Raw genomic sequence first — 14089 nt, forward strand, 5'->3', positions numbered from 1 at the left:
AATGTGATCCTGGGCTCTACACACCCTCCACCAACCTAGTCCCCATATATGGGGGACAAGGGGAGAGCAACGGACTTGAACTCATGCTTCCTTCATGCCTGAGTGTCCAAGTTGCTCCTTTACACCTGACAGGGGGGAGTTTCCCTGGTTGGACATATAGCGCGTGGAAGGAACTCGTTATTCCAACCAGTTCCTTTCCCCTCCATCAGGCGCCCCGGCTGGCCAGGGGGAGGCAGTTTAGTGACCAGGATTACTGCATGTTTTTTGTGAGGGTACCTACCCTAGGGGACACGGGGAGAACATGCAAACTCCACACAGAAAGGCCCTTTCGCCAACCCCGCCTTCGGGTATGAGCACTGATGACGCAGAGGAGGAAACACACCGCCAGCACCCACAGCATCCCGAGCGGGAATCGAACCCAGGAACTTCTAGCTGCGAGGCGACAGCACTACCAACTGTGCCACCGTGCCCCCACAGTGGCTATTTTAGTAGAAAACACAACTATTACATAGAATATGACAAAATGAAATACACTTATGCATGAACGTTTTGCTTTTTAACTATATAACTTGTAGTCCCATGAACTCTACTATGAACTTGATTAGGAATTCATTATAATGGAATAAACAACACAATACTTATTACATAAACATTTCAGTGCACATTAAGTGGAAACACATTTCCTTTTAACATAGTATGTAGATATTGGCTATTTAGTGAACCCCATTCATCACCAGTGGCTCTCCCAAAGCTAGTGTTGAAAATGAGTCATCATCTTTCATTACAGAAGCCGTGAATTATCTTTCCATCCTCCTAATGTCATTGCATGCTCATCCTTTTTTTATGCCAGTTGTGGAGTTATTCAGCTGTTTTAATCACAGCATACCCCAAGGTTCCTGCGTGCGCCTGGCACCGACCTTTATTCAGAAACAGCCCACAATGATTACGTATAGGCTACTCTAATACGTGGTGGGGACATTTTCTGACAAAAGGTTACTGGGACACTGGGGCATTTTGGCAGCACTTGGCCTAGAGAAGGAGTTTCTTCTTTATTGTCGGGAGGAAATGGTCCTGATGTATTCCTTGGCTTGGACTCATTCCAAGGACACATGCTTTCAACATGATACATGGACGTCTATTCAGAATCAATAGTCTGCGTTATGTAACAAACATTTCCTGACCATTGTGTTGTTATCTAGTTAAGTATGCCTCAGGTCAGGAGGAAATTCACTTAGGGACAAATTATTTCAAAATGACAGATTGCAATGCATGAATGTTATTGAAAGTATTGATAGCACGAGGGGGCAATACATTTGTATTATATGTTGATGAATTGAATACGTAGGATCACAATGGAATCAAGTCCCCGGGACTATTTTGTATTATGCTTTTAGCTTTAACGTCGTACTGTGCCACGTGCTGTTTACATTACTCAATGATAAAGTATTCAGTAGAAAGTTAAAAGAAAAATGCATACAATGCAATAATAAACCACAAATAGTCTTTGAGCACAAGATTGCTCAAGGTATGGTTTAATTGAGGTACAGATATTTTACTATATTTAAATTACGAAGATCTGCATAAGGGAGCAGTGTGGGGTTTGTCACATTAGACATGGTCAGAATCTACTTTGTTTGCATGCATTTGTGTGATAAAATAGTGGCTTTCTGAGCAGTTTCACTGTGAAATATGAAGTCAAAGGGGAGGGTATTTTGTATGATCTGACCAATATTTGTTATTGTATATCATGGGAATTAAGGTAATTAAACAACCCAAACCTCTACCAAAGTGTACAGTAGCCTATGAGTGTGTTTTAAAAGAAAGTTAATCTAGCAACAGTGTTCTGTACAATTTGGAGCCTATTGAGTGTTTTTTTAGCTTACATCTTTTTTAATCACCATTGCAATACCTCAAGCCATGGGGAAACAAAATATATGCTGATTTTGGTGTCATTACAATCTCAAAATTGATCTGATCCTGGATATATTCCTGATATGATAATGTGGCTCTCAGTTTAGGCTGGGGTCAAATAAGACTTCAAGGGTTTTGGCAACAGACCTGATATTGGTGGACAAAGGAGTGCTTTACTTTGGGTGATGAATTATAGTGTTGAGTTGACATAGCACCCCCCCCCCCCCCCCCCCACACACACACAGACACACTTATAGAAGCCTGCATCTTTGATTTGATATAAACTTCATAGTGACATTATGTTTGGAATACTGTATGTACTGGCATCTCAGATCACAATCTTCCAGTTTCAACAGCATTGTGAGAAAACACGTGGCATTCATTCAAAAGACTTCTCGACTCAAATTCACTAAAGAGAATGATTAACAACTTCAAAAAATTGTTTGATGAGGTCCTTTGGGACAAATTAGATGTTGAATCTGCATCTAAAGCTTTCTCCAACCAAGTCAAGCGCTTTTAACACATCTTTTTGGGGGTCCGTACTCGACTGTAGACTAATGCATGTCAAACTGGGGGGGTCCTTGAAATTAAACTTTGGGGGTCCTTGACATGAAAAGGTTTGGGAACCACTGATGTATGATGACGACCCACATAATGACAATAGTAACCGCGCTGCTACCGACTACAGACACACATACACACAATCTCAAAGAGTGCTCCCCAGGGTTAATCAGCGTTTTGTGAGCTTGTAGATCGGTTATTTTCAAAAGATTATTTTATACATTTTAGACATGCAATAACTTGCATAATGAGTACTTTTACTGTTGGTACTTTAAGTATATTTTGATGCCAATGCTTTTGTATTTTACTCAAGGTAAAGTTTGATTACTGGATGTTCACTTGTAACTTGTAGTGTTTCTACATTGCAGTATTGATACTTAAAAAAAGAAAAAGGTGATGCACTCGCATCACTTTTGTTTTCTTTTTTCCCCCACCACTGCACATAGGCTATGTAGATCCCAGTCGGCCAATTTTCTTTTACTAAAAAAAGACTGACAATTAGCCAAAAAATTACAATAATGCATGCATCACATATTTCCCCATGAAATATGCGATTTAATTTCAGTGCTAGTCTGGGAGACCTTTTAAATGCATAGTTCTCAATCTGGAAATTCCTCGGCTCAAAATGACATCATAGATGGCAGACCAACATTGTTACATTTCAATCTAGGGCTCAGATGAACCGAGTGAACCGGGGAAGAGAGGGGGAGTTGAGCGTATTGGCACCGTCCTCCGTTCCACTTCAATCTGATCCAAGAGCTGTGATGCATGCAGTGTCCCGGTTTGGCCATCTACCATCAAACGGCCAAGCAGCAGAGGAAAGACTGAGCGCAGCCTGCAGTTATGTAGACCTAACAAAGGATTCGGGTGGTGGGGGGGGGGACTCCCTGTTGGAAAAGTGGGATGACTGCCTCTGGATTCAAGCCAAAAGTCTGTCCACTAGGCTACAGTATTTGATGTGAATTGACCTCTGCTTGGTCTTAAAAGAGAAATAAATGATTGCTGTCAATTTAGATTTGTTATGTCTGGAAGGGAGCTGACTAACATTCTCTACCTAGCACTCACAAAAGACACAAACAAAAAAAGGACAAACATGCAAGCTTATCTAAGCACTGTCACTACACTTGTATACTGTAGAATCCACCTCTAAATCCAATGTCCCAAGTGCACGAATAAAGCAGCAAAAGACTTGAGCATTTTCCAGCGGTAAAGCAAATATGTTTATTAAGCACTTTAATATACATCAGAAAATTCCACTTCATATAATACAGGAATTATTAACTGAACGTTTAATGTACAAGTTAAGCTATTTACAATCCAATTTGTTGACAAGTGAAACGTGACAAGACAAAAAACACAAGCAAAACAAACTGCACCAAGACAGCTATGATGATTTCCAACACGTCGTCTAGAATCCAATCAAAACCGTCAGACAAACCTTCAAGCCAATCGTCGCTGTGCGGGTGGAAACCTCAAATGGCCAAAAACTGTTTCTTTTCAGGATCCAAATTCAATAATAGCAAAGATCTGCAAGCTCAAAACGTGTCGCACCGCGGCAAATTTTGAGCTCGTAGAGTTAATGTTGTGGGACACAGTAGTACGACGAAGCAGGGCATTCATTTGCCGGGGGACGACGACATGAACGGTTAAAATATGGAGAGAGGTTTGTCCCCGGACAGCAACGCCATACACACCGAGCTGCTGTTGCACTGAGGGAGCTAAGAGCTTTGACAAGGGCTTTAAGTGTTTGTGCATGCCATTGCTTTCCGTCTCCCCTCCACTCGCTCCCTGCAGAAAATAGCCCACTGTTAACATTAAGAAAAGCCTGCAAAAATATGACACAGCCTGTAAATGCTAACGCAGCTCCACACAGTTCATGAGAAACAGATGTTTCTGATGTTCTAGCGCGCGTCATATAGTCAAGCCCCGCCCCCCACCACATACACAGTTCTTAAGGGAGGTTTACTGTAGGTTCCATTGAACTGCCATATGCAGTCAGCTACCCAGAAATGGGGAGGGGGGTGGGGGCAGTAGGATACAACTTTGGCTCGACTTGACAAGGACACATTTTAAGACAATGCTTTCAAATGACGATATTGAAGCCTTCAACGCCTCAGTTATACTTGTTGTGGTGCCCATGTCGTGCTCAATGAATGGCAGATCTACAAGCTCCCAATGTGTCACGGATGTCACACGTCGTGAGCTTGCATATCTGCTTACAGCATGCAACACTGATGTGCCAACCAAGTACAAATCAGGTTTAAGTTGTCTTAATGGCTGAGCCTGGCGGAAAATGAAACATACTGCCCACATGACACGAATAAGGGAAACAAAGGTTTGAATTTTGTTTCTTGCATTGTTTGTGATAGGTTAATATGTAACTGACAGCAAATACATTTCGTTTAATCACTGCGCTCATTTGAAAAGACTGCATTTAGCACCAAACTCCATTGCAGACAGCACACGATGGGTTATTTAAATATATTAAAACAAAAAATAATAATAAAACACGCACACAAAATAAAAAATAAAAAAACAGCTGGAAAAGAAATCCCATAGGGACAAAATGAAATCACGGGTTTATAACATTTTCAATGTACTGCCCCCTCACTCACATTATCTGCAATAACACACAATGCACATAGTGATAACAAAAAAATAAGAATCCATAAGAATAACTGCAGGCAACCTTTGAACACAGCACCGTGGCAGAGCGTACAACACAAACCTTTGAACACAGCACCGTGGTAGAGCGTACAACACAAAAAGTAGCACAAAAAAAAAAAGAAAAAAAAAGTGGCTTCTTTTCCAAAAAAATAAATATGCTTGTATGTAATTGTATACAGTATATACGTAGCCTATATACTGTTTTTTTGCGCTCGCACACACACACACACACACACACACACACACACACACACACACACACACACCCGGAGCAGTAAATTGCCATAGCTACTAACATATTACACACAACATTATGTTTAGTACACTGACCAAGGTTAGACACAGATAATTTGGAGACTCTAGAAAGGCAGAGTATCATCAATGCAACGCATGTTTACATAACGCTGCGTATAGCACGGTGTCAGTCACCTTCTTGACATCTTCTGGTTTTTAATGCGACAATGTACCTCGTGGTGCATTGCTGTCAGTGTGGACACACAAGAACGACTGCAAAACAAAACAAACGGCACATGTAATATAAAAAGAAATAGCGGAAAAAAAATAAAACAAGCATTGGTTTCTTTTGAATAAAACAAAGGGTGGGGGATTGGGGGGGGGGGGGGGGAGTGGTATGGAGCAAACGGTACAAATGCATGTCTGTTTTTTGTTTTTCTCTCTTTACAAAGTGCATACACTGTTTCATTAAATATCAATACATTAAATTAAAAAATGATAGTGTGCATGAGAAGGCTGTAACAGATGTAGGCACATCAAAGTATCAGTTCCTTTTAAGCCTTATTATTATGCAGCAATTGACAATCTTCCCTAGGGTTTTGTTTTGTTTTTCTATCTGAGGTGTCCCACCGGCGTGTGGAAAAAGAAAAGTTATTTTTTTTTTACTATGCAGATGAAAATAGTCACTTTGGCACATTCCCTCCTAATGTCTGCATGACGAATGGCATTCAAGACGTCTGAAATGGTATAGGAATGGTTTAGATTAATGCTCGGTTGAAAAAAAGTGTTCTCTTGGCCCAGATTGAGGCATTCCTCCAAATGCATCCATCATGCGCAAGTCTGGTGATATCCAATGGATGACAGCTCTCTCTCTTGACTGAGTCAAATCCCTTAGCTCTGCATATTTATCAGTGTGAATGAACAGAAAGGTTGAAAGAATCGCTTTATGTCGTCGCGCCGATCACAACATGGCTGTTTCGAGACGAATACTGAGTGTATAGGATGCATTTCAATGAGAGCATAATAGTTTGAAAGTCTATGCATCATTACCGGCTATAATGGAGTCTCTTTTTTGTAGTTAAACCCAGCGTCTGATCCTTCAATCTGCAATTTAAGGGCTTGTTTAAGGCTTAGTTCCGTCTCCCCGATGGGATAGTTCTCCAGAACGTCCTGGTGGCCTCGGCTCTGGACGGCCCGAGGCACCGAGACCCTGCCCAGGAACACCTGGTTTCCCAGGTGGTAATTGGGGTTGGTCATGATGCCGTTCCTCTTCTTCTCGGCGCAGCTCTGCTGCTGGATGAAGAGCTCCCCCTCCTGCTGCGTGGCCGAGCCGCCGATGACGATCTTACAGTGAGGGTCCTTCGCCGAGATGTCGGCGACCGCCTTGTTGAGGGCGCTCCTCTTGTCGAACTGGGTCATCTCGTACTCCAGCACTTGACCCTGGCTCGATCCGCTGTTGTTCTTGAGCCTTTTCTTGTCTCCCGACGACGACGTCCCTTTGCTGTTCGACGTCCCGTTGCCGACCTTGCTTCCCTTGGTGGACTTGGTGAGACCGGGCTTTAACTGGGTCCAGTCAAAGTCGCCGGAGGGAGACGCCGGCGGCAGCTGGCCGACGGACTTGGTGGTGGAGGAGGGCGACACGATGGACTGCCTGCTGCGGCTGCGCGGGAGAGAGTGCTGCTGTATCTGCTCCGTGAAGGTCATGCCGTGGAAGCTGTCTATGGGCACGGTCTGTGCCGTGGCCGTGGACGAGGTGGTCCGCAGCGACGAGTTCTTTGAGCTTTTGAGGGAGGTGTTGGAGAGGGAGGACTTGTGTCGATCCGCCGTGGAGTCGGGGGACTCCGACGGGGAGCTGAAAGCGTGGACCGGTCCGTTTGGCTGGCCGCCGCGTCCGGACGACTGCAGGTCTCCGGCTCCCGTGCTGCCGGAGCTGTTCGACTTGATGGTCAGAGACTGCATTTTGCCCGTCGCGGACAGTGGCGTCTTCTCCTCCAGGGTGTGAACAGGGGACGGGTTGCAGCCGTTCAGAGTGGAGGCCCCGTATTTCTCGAGGAGTTTTATGATCGCAGAGTGGCCACCCTTCGCCGCCACTCGCATGGCGGTGCGCCCAAACTGGTCGGCGTGGTTGGGGTCGGCGCCTTGCTCCAGGAGCAACTGGACGACGTCGATGTGACCCTCCTGCGCCGCTATGCCCAGTGCCGTCGCGCCCTGGTTGCACGTGTGGTCCACGCGCGTGCCGTTGTCTATCAGGAACTGGACGACTTTCGTGTGGCCTTGCCAGGCGGCGGACTGGAGGGCCGAGCGCTTCTCGTTGTCACAGGAGTTGACGTCGGCGTGGTAGTTTATCAGCAGTCGGACCATTTCGACGTGCCCCTGCCAGCAGGACACGTGAAGGGCCGTCCTGCCCTCGGTGTCGCTGGCCTCCACGTTCGCCCCGTTTTCCAGGAAGTACTCCGCCATTGCCAGCTGGTTTTCAAGTGCCAATATGTAGAGCGTCGGTCGCCCGTCCGCGTCTTTGTGGTCTATGTCGGCCCCGTGACTTAGCAACAGTTCCACAATGTCCCGGTGGCCTTCCAACCCGGCCACCCGGATGGCATTCCTCCCGTCGTATCCCCTCTGGTCGATGCAAGACTTGTTCTCCAGGAGAATGTGAACGCAGTCGTAATGTCCCTCCTGCGCCGACAGGATCACGGGTATCCTGCCGTCGTTGTCCACCTCGGAGCAGCGGGCCCCTTGCTCCAGGAGGGCGTCGCACACCTGCCGGTGGCCCTCGAACGAGGCCATGTGCAGCGGCGTCCAGCCCGCGTCGTCCCGGTGGTTCTCGTCCAGGCCCCTGTCCAGCAGGGTGCGCACCACCTCCACGTTGCCCTGGGCCGAGGCGATGCTCAGCACGGTCCTCCCCTCGCTGTCGATGCTGTCCACGGCGGCGCCCCAGAAGAGCAGCGTGTTGACCACCGAGGCGTGGCCCATGGAGGCGGCCGCCAGCAGGGGCGTGCGGCCGTTGTTGTCCGTGTGGTCCACGTCGGCGCCGCCCTCCAGCAGCAGGTCCACCACGTCCACGTGGCCCTCGTAGCCGGCCACCAGCAGCGGCGTCATGCAGTCCTTGTCGCAGTGGTCCACCTCGGCGCCGCGGTCGATCAGGAGGCTCACCACCGACGCGTGGCCCTTGCTGGCCGGCACGCAGAGGGCGGCGACCGACAGGGCGGTGCGCCCGTCCACGTCCTCGTGGTTGACCTCGGCGCCGTGGTCCAGCAGGTGCTCCACAATCTCCCGGTGGCCCATGTAGGCCGCCGCGATGAGCGCCGTGCGCCCCTCGTTGTCCGCCTTGTTGACCTCGGCGCCGTGCTGCAGCAGGTTCAGCACGATGTCCTCGTGGCCGCCCCACGCCGCTGCCCGCAAGGCCGTGCGGCTGTCGGCGTCGGCGCAGTCCACCCTGCCGCCGGCGTAGAGCAGCGCCGACACCACCTCCGAGTGTCCGCCCCACGCCGCCGAGCGCAGCGCCGTCCAGCCGTCGTGGTCGGTGTGGTTTATGTCGGCCTCGCAGCCGATGAGGCAGTTGACCACCTTGGTGTGGCCCTGCCTCGCCGCCAGGGTGAGCGCCGTCTGTCCGTGGTTGTCCTCGAGCTCCATGTTTGCCCCCCTCGAGATGAGCAGGTTCACCACGTCGAGGTTTCCACTGTAGGCGGCGTTGGCCAACAGGGTTCTCCCGTTAGAGTCGCACTGGTTAACGGAGGCCCCGTTGTCGAGTAATGTCCGAATGGAGTCCTCCCTCTCCAACGCCTGCTGTACGATACAAGACGCGTGGTCGTCCTCGTTGTTCACGTGAGCGCCAGCTTTGACCAGGAGCTGAAGCACCTCCTGCTCCTTTGGTATAGAGGTGCTTAGAGAGTCCTTGGCCGGGGTTCCGTTCCACACCATCCAAAGAGCCAGATTAAACGGCTCAATCTGCAAATTGGAGTTGACAAGATGCAGGGCGAATTCCTGCACTTCCAGCGGCTTGAGCTGCTTGGCCCGGCACGTGTAGCTCATCGCCAGCATCCTGTGGCCCTCCGCCGCGTTGCACAGGTACTTCTGCGTGCAGTGCTTGACGTCCAGCAGCCACTCCGCGAAGCTGTAGTGGAAGAGGATCTTGGTGCCTCCGAGGCCGTCCACCAGCAGCTTGGAGAGGATGTCCATCTTCTTCTGGAACTCCTCCAAGGTGAGCGCCATGTTCCGCGTCCAGACGGCGTGGTAGAGCTCCTTGGCGGCGAGCGGCCGGCAGGCGGCGAGCATCACGTTGAGGATGGGCTGCACCTTGGCGAACTGCTTGCGGACGAACAGCCGCTGGCAGAGCCACAGGTAGAGGCCGTTGAGCGTGCCGGGGATGTCGCGGATCTCGCGCAGCATGATGAAGCTCTCCACCACGCCGTCCAGCACGCGCTCCAGGTAGAGGAAGCAGCCGCTGCTCTTGATGTGCAGCTGGTTGAGCATCTCGGCCGTCTCCTTGGTCAGGTGCTGCCGGAGCGCCTCCTCCTGGTCGAGCCGGTGCAGGATGTACTGCTGCACGTCCTTGACGATGTAGGCCTTGCGCAGGTCGTCCAGGCTGATCTTGCGGAAACCTGGGGGGGAAGAGAAAAAGGTGTTAGGGGCTGGGGTTACATCATAGGTCCGTCGCGATTGCACATTCGAGTTGACGATCGAAGTGTCACGCAAATAATGATGCGATTGACGATTTCACCCATTCTGACCTGAGATCAGATTCATACGAGGTTTCCACTGGACACACACTGGTCTGATTAACCCATTCTGACCCGAGATCAGATTCTAAAAAATGTCAGTCATTCTTCGATTTTTCAAAAATAGCAGATCTACAAGCTCATAGCGCGCCACTCGGTGGCGCGCTATGAGCTTGTAGATCTGCTATTTTTCAATAGCTAAAGCACGACATGATGCTAACACCAAAATGGGTTCCCGTTCAGAATGGGTTAATTGTGTTTTTGGCATTGGAACAAATTGACAAACAAAATTGGACATTTTGGAGTAAATACATACATTTCCGTTTGCCTGGTTATTAGAAAATGCACAGGGTAGATATGACGAACAACTGGAATATACAATTGTTTTTATACTTAATAAAAATATGCAAATAGCTGGTCTACAAGCTTACAATGCAATGTTGTAGATCTGCTATTTCAGCTTTTTTTTAATGTGCGAAAATGTTTCAACATAATCATTAAGGAGAGACAGTTGTTCCCTCTACAACAGGGGTTCCCAAACTTTTTTGGACCAGGTACCCCTTTTGGGGTAGCTATTTTTCCAGGTACCCCCTCATCCTCGCAACACAGATAACAATATATTTACAACCACAAGCAGTGTTTCCTGCAGGAAAAAGCTTTGGCATGGTGCTGGGCGCAGGCCGCACTGGGGCCTTCTTGCGTCGAACATTTTGATTAATTAATTAATTTGATTCAATAATTAATGAATAAGATTAATAAATTAAGATTGATTTGTATTATTGCTCTTGTATTGCTATTGGAGACACTGGGGGGACACTGGGCAGGCACTGGGGAGGCACTGGGGAGGCACTGGGGAGACACTGGGGAGGCACTCGGGAGGCACTCAGGGAGGCACTGGGGAGGCACTCGGGGGGGACACTGGGGAGGCACTCAGGGGGACACTGGGGAGGCACTGAGTGGACACTGGGGAGGCACTGGGAAGGCACTGAGGGGACACTGGGGAGGCACTGGGAAGGCACTGGGGAGGCACTGGGGAGGCACTGGGGAGACACTGGGGAGCATGGGGAGGCACTCAGGGGGACGCTGGGTAGGCACTCGGCTGGTCACTGGGGAGGCACTCAGGGGGACACTGGGGAGGCACTGGGAAGGCACTGGGGAGACACTGGGGAGACACTGGGGAGGCACTGGGGAGACACTGGGGAGCATGGGGAGGCACTCAGGGGGACACTGGGGAGACACTGGGGAGCATGGGGAGGCACTCAGGGGGACACTGGGGAGGCACTGAGGGGACACTGGGGAGACACTGGGGAGGCACTGGGGAGACACTGGGGAGGCACTGGGGAGGCACTGGGGAGACACTGGGGAGACACTGGGGAGGCACTCAGGGGGACACTGGGGAGGCACTGGGGGGACACTGGGGAGGCACTCAGGGGGACACTGGGGAGGCACTGGGGAGGCACTGGGGAAGCACTGAGGGGACACTGCAGGAGGCACTGGGAAGGCACTGGGGAGGCACTGGGGAGAAACTGCAGCCACTGGGGAGACATTGGGGAGGTACTGGGCAGACACTGCAGGGAAGACACTGGGGTGGCACTTGGGGAGACACTGGGGAGGTACTGGACATTTCATATCACACACACACCATGATTCACAAGCCCCCTTTAAATGCGAATTATTCGCACGAATATATCGCGTCGCTAATTCGCCAGTGTGTAATGACCTTAAATCATGACAGTTTTCTATATCAGTGGTTCTTAAACTATTTCATGTCAAGGACCCCCGAAATGATATGCATTTGGCTGCCGACCCCCCATCTAAAAATATGTTCAGGGACCCCCCAGAAGCAAAGATTTGAGTTGAAAATGTTCACTGTGAAAGAGTGTGTATTCAAAGATTTGCAATTTTTTTTTACGATTTTTGTAAATTGGCAGATCTACAAGCTCGTAGCGCGGCACTCGGTGCTGTGTGATCTTGAACCAATCAAAACGTTGCGTCCCTCCGGGCTATGGTACGTAGCTCCGCATGCACGCACATGCAGATCTGGTTGTAAACAAAAGTCACAGAGAGACAGGCAGCAAAGCTCATGGATTATTCTACCCTATAATGTTTTCAGATACATATTCTTTAGCCTGCTGCTGAAGCTGCTGAGTAATACACTGTCTGGATGTCATCTTAAATGGGATTAAAAACGGATGGATTTCTGTAATCAAAACCACCTGTGTTTGGAGGACGACACAGCAATGGGAATCAAACAGGTGAATTTAATCAAGATTAATTTATATTCATGTGAGCCTCTGCACGTCATCACGCAGCACGTTTTCGTTCAAAGGAAGTAATTGATATTTTCTCTTTATGATATAAAAGTACACAAAAAATGTAAATTCATTTTTTTTGGCATCCATTGTTATTAGTATGCCCATATGATGACCACGGATATGGTCTAAAAGTGTGAAAAACTTATTTTTCATTTCACTAGGTCTTTAAGGAACACAGGCAGCGCTGCAGAGCGCACCAATCAAGACAAAGTGGGATCAGGGGAGCCATGATTTCCATGCTTGTAAGCACATCAATGGCCTGTAAAAAAGATCTCTCAAATGCCTCACTTATGAGCCTACATGCTCCCAGCGTAGACTTTTATAAATATTGTTTGGTGTGTGTGTATGTGTGTTGGGGGGGCGGGGGGGGGGGAGGTGGCGGATAGTAATACCTCCATGGGTCTTAAATCGTTAATGTTGGATTCCTCTCCCAGGCAGAGGAGAAATGGCCATTACGGCCTCTTTTCCACTAATAGGCAGAGAAAGGGGCCTTTCTCCATGCTGACACAATTTGCTCATGGTTTGCATGGGCTGTGTGGACCCCAGGGCACGGGGAGTGTTTTTGCATACTTTTACTTAAAAGTTCCCATGGCTCTCAGGCTCAGGAAAGAAAACGTGGAGGAAGTCCATGCAAGACTCCCGTGATGTTATTGACATATTTCTCAACGACTAACAGGTGTCCAGCTGTGGGAAAATGAGTCGTTACCATGCTTTCTTATCTCATCTTATCTCATCTCACGCTTTAACCTGTGAAGACCTGAGGCCAAAATCCTGACAGTTTTCTATAAAACTTATATCAATGGTGCTTAAACTTTTTCATGTCAAGGATGTATTTGGCCGCCGACCCCCATCTCAAAATATTTTGTTTCATGGACCCCCAGAAGCAAAGATTGTTAAAAATGTGTAGATAAAACAATTAAAAGAAATTTGCTCAATCTATAATGGGCCGGATTTGAATGGGTTAAAACCTGTTTTCCAGGAAAGAATAATTATGGTCTGTGTTCACATCGCCAAAGCCTAAAACTAGTCGACATGCATTCGAAATCAAGACACCCCTTGGACTCAACCGTTGGCAGTGAAACTGTGGGCACATGAATCACAGCAAAAAAACATCCATCTTTGAGAGAAACCTTAACCCATTTAGACCCGAGGACGTGTCTGTGTCACCTTATAGCTTTTAACCACTTTAACCATCATTTCAAACTTGGAACTTCAATCTGTTGGAAAATAGTGAAATTGTCTACAAATCTTTGAATATATATTATTTCACAGTGAATATTTTTAACTCAAATATTTGCTTCTCGGGGGGGGGGGGGGGGTCCCTGGAACAACATATTTTGAGATGGGGTCCACGGCCAATTCTAAGGGGGTCCTTGACATAGTATAGTTTGAGAACCACCGATATAGAAACATTTTTTAGAAGACATTTTGTAGAATCAGTTCTCAGGTCTGAATGGATTATGATTGCATGAATTATATAACACCGTTTGGCTCCGCAGACTATGAATCACACACCGTCACTATGCCTTAAGGCACAGTTCTCTCCGTTCAACTTATATTGTGTCGGTGAAGGAAAAAAGAAAAAAAAGAAGGCGGCTGTGAAATGGTATTCCAATGCGAGGGAACATGGGAACCGACACACCTGCATGGGAAATGAGAAACATCCCCCAATCTATTGTGTGGTTC

The 14089-nt window shown here is 48.3% G+C and overlaps 1 protein-coding gene and 1 long non-coding RNA gene across 4 annotated transcripts in view; both read right to left on the minus strand.

The window, feature by feature from the left end:
• LOC310873260 overlaps positions 1-14089 on the minus strand; it is a 618303-nt gene that overhangs the window by 541563 nt on the left and 62651 nt on the right. The window lies entirely within an intron of this gene.
• ankrd50 (ankyrin repeat domain 50) overlaps positions 3667-14089 on the minus strand; it is a 51855-nt gene continuing 41432 nt past the window's right edge. For 2 of the 3 annotated variants that reach the window (XR_014570474.1, XR_014570475.1), the window contains exons 4-5: positions 5201-9971; positions 3667-5161 (exon numbers count right to left, since the gene is read on the minus strand). Coding sequence is in view for 1 of the 3 variants with exons in the window: in XM_083785591.1 (XP_083641717.1) it covers positions 6427-9971 (3545 nt within the window). In the remaining 2 variants the exon portion in view is untranslated. Of the gene's footprint in view, positions 9972-14089 lie in introns of all 3 variants that reach the window. The other variant, XM_083785591.1, reaches the window with a different exon arrangement.

This window comes from Protomyctophum parallelum (genome assembly GCF_964188405.1).
Source record: "Protomyctophum parallelum genome assembly, chromosome: 16".
Classification (NCBI taxonomy): Eukaryota; Metazoa; Chordata; class Actinopteri; order Myctophiformes; family Myctophidae; genus Protomyctophum; species Protomyctophum parallelum.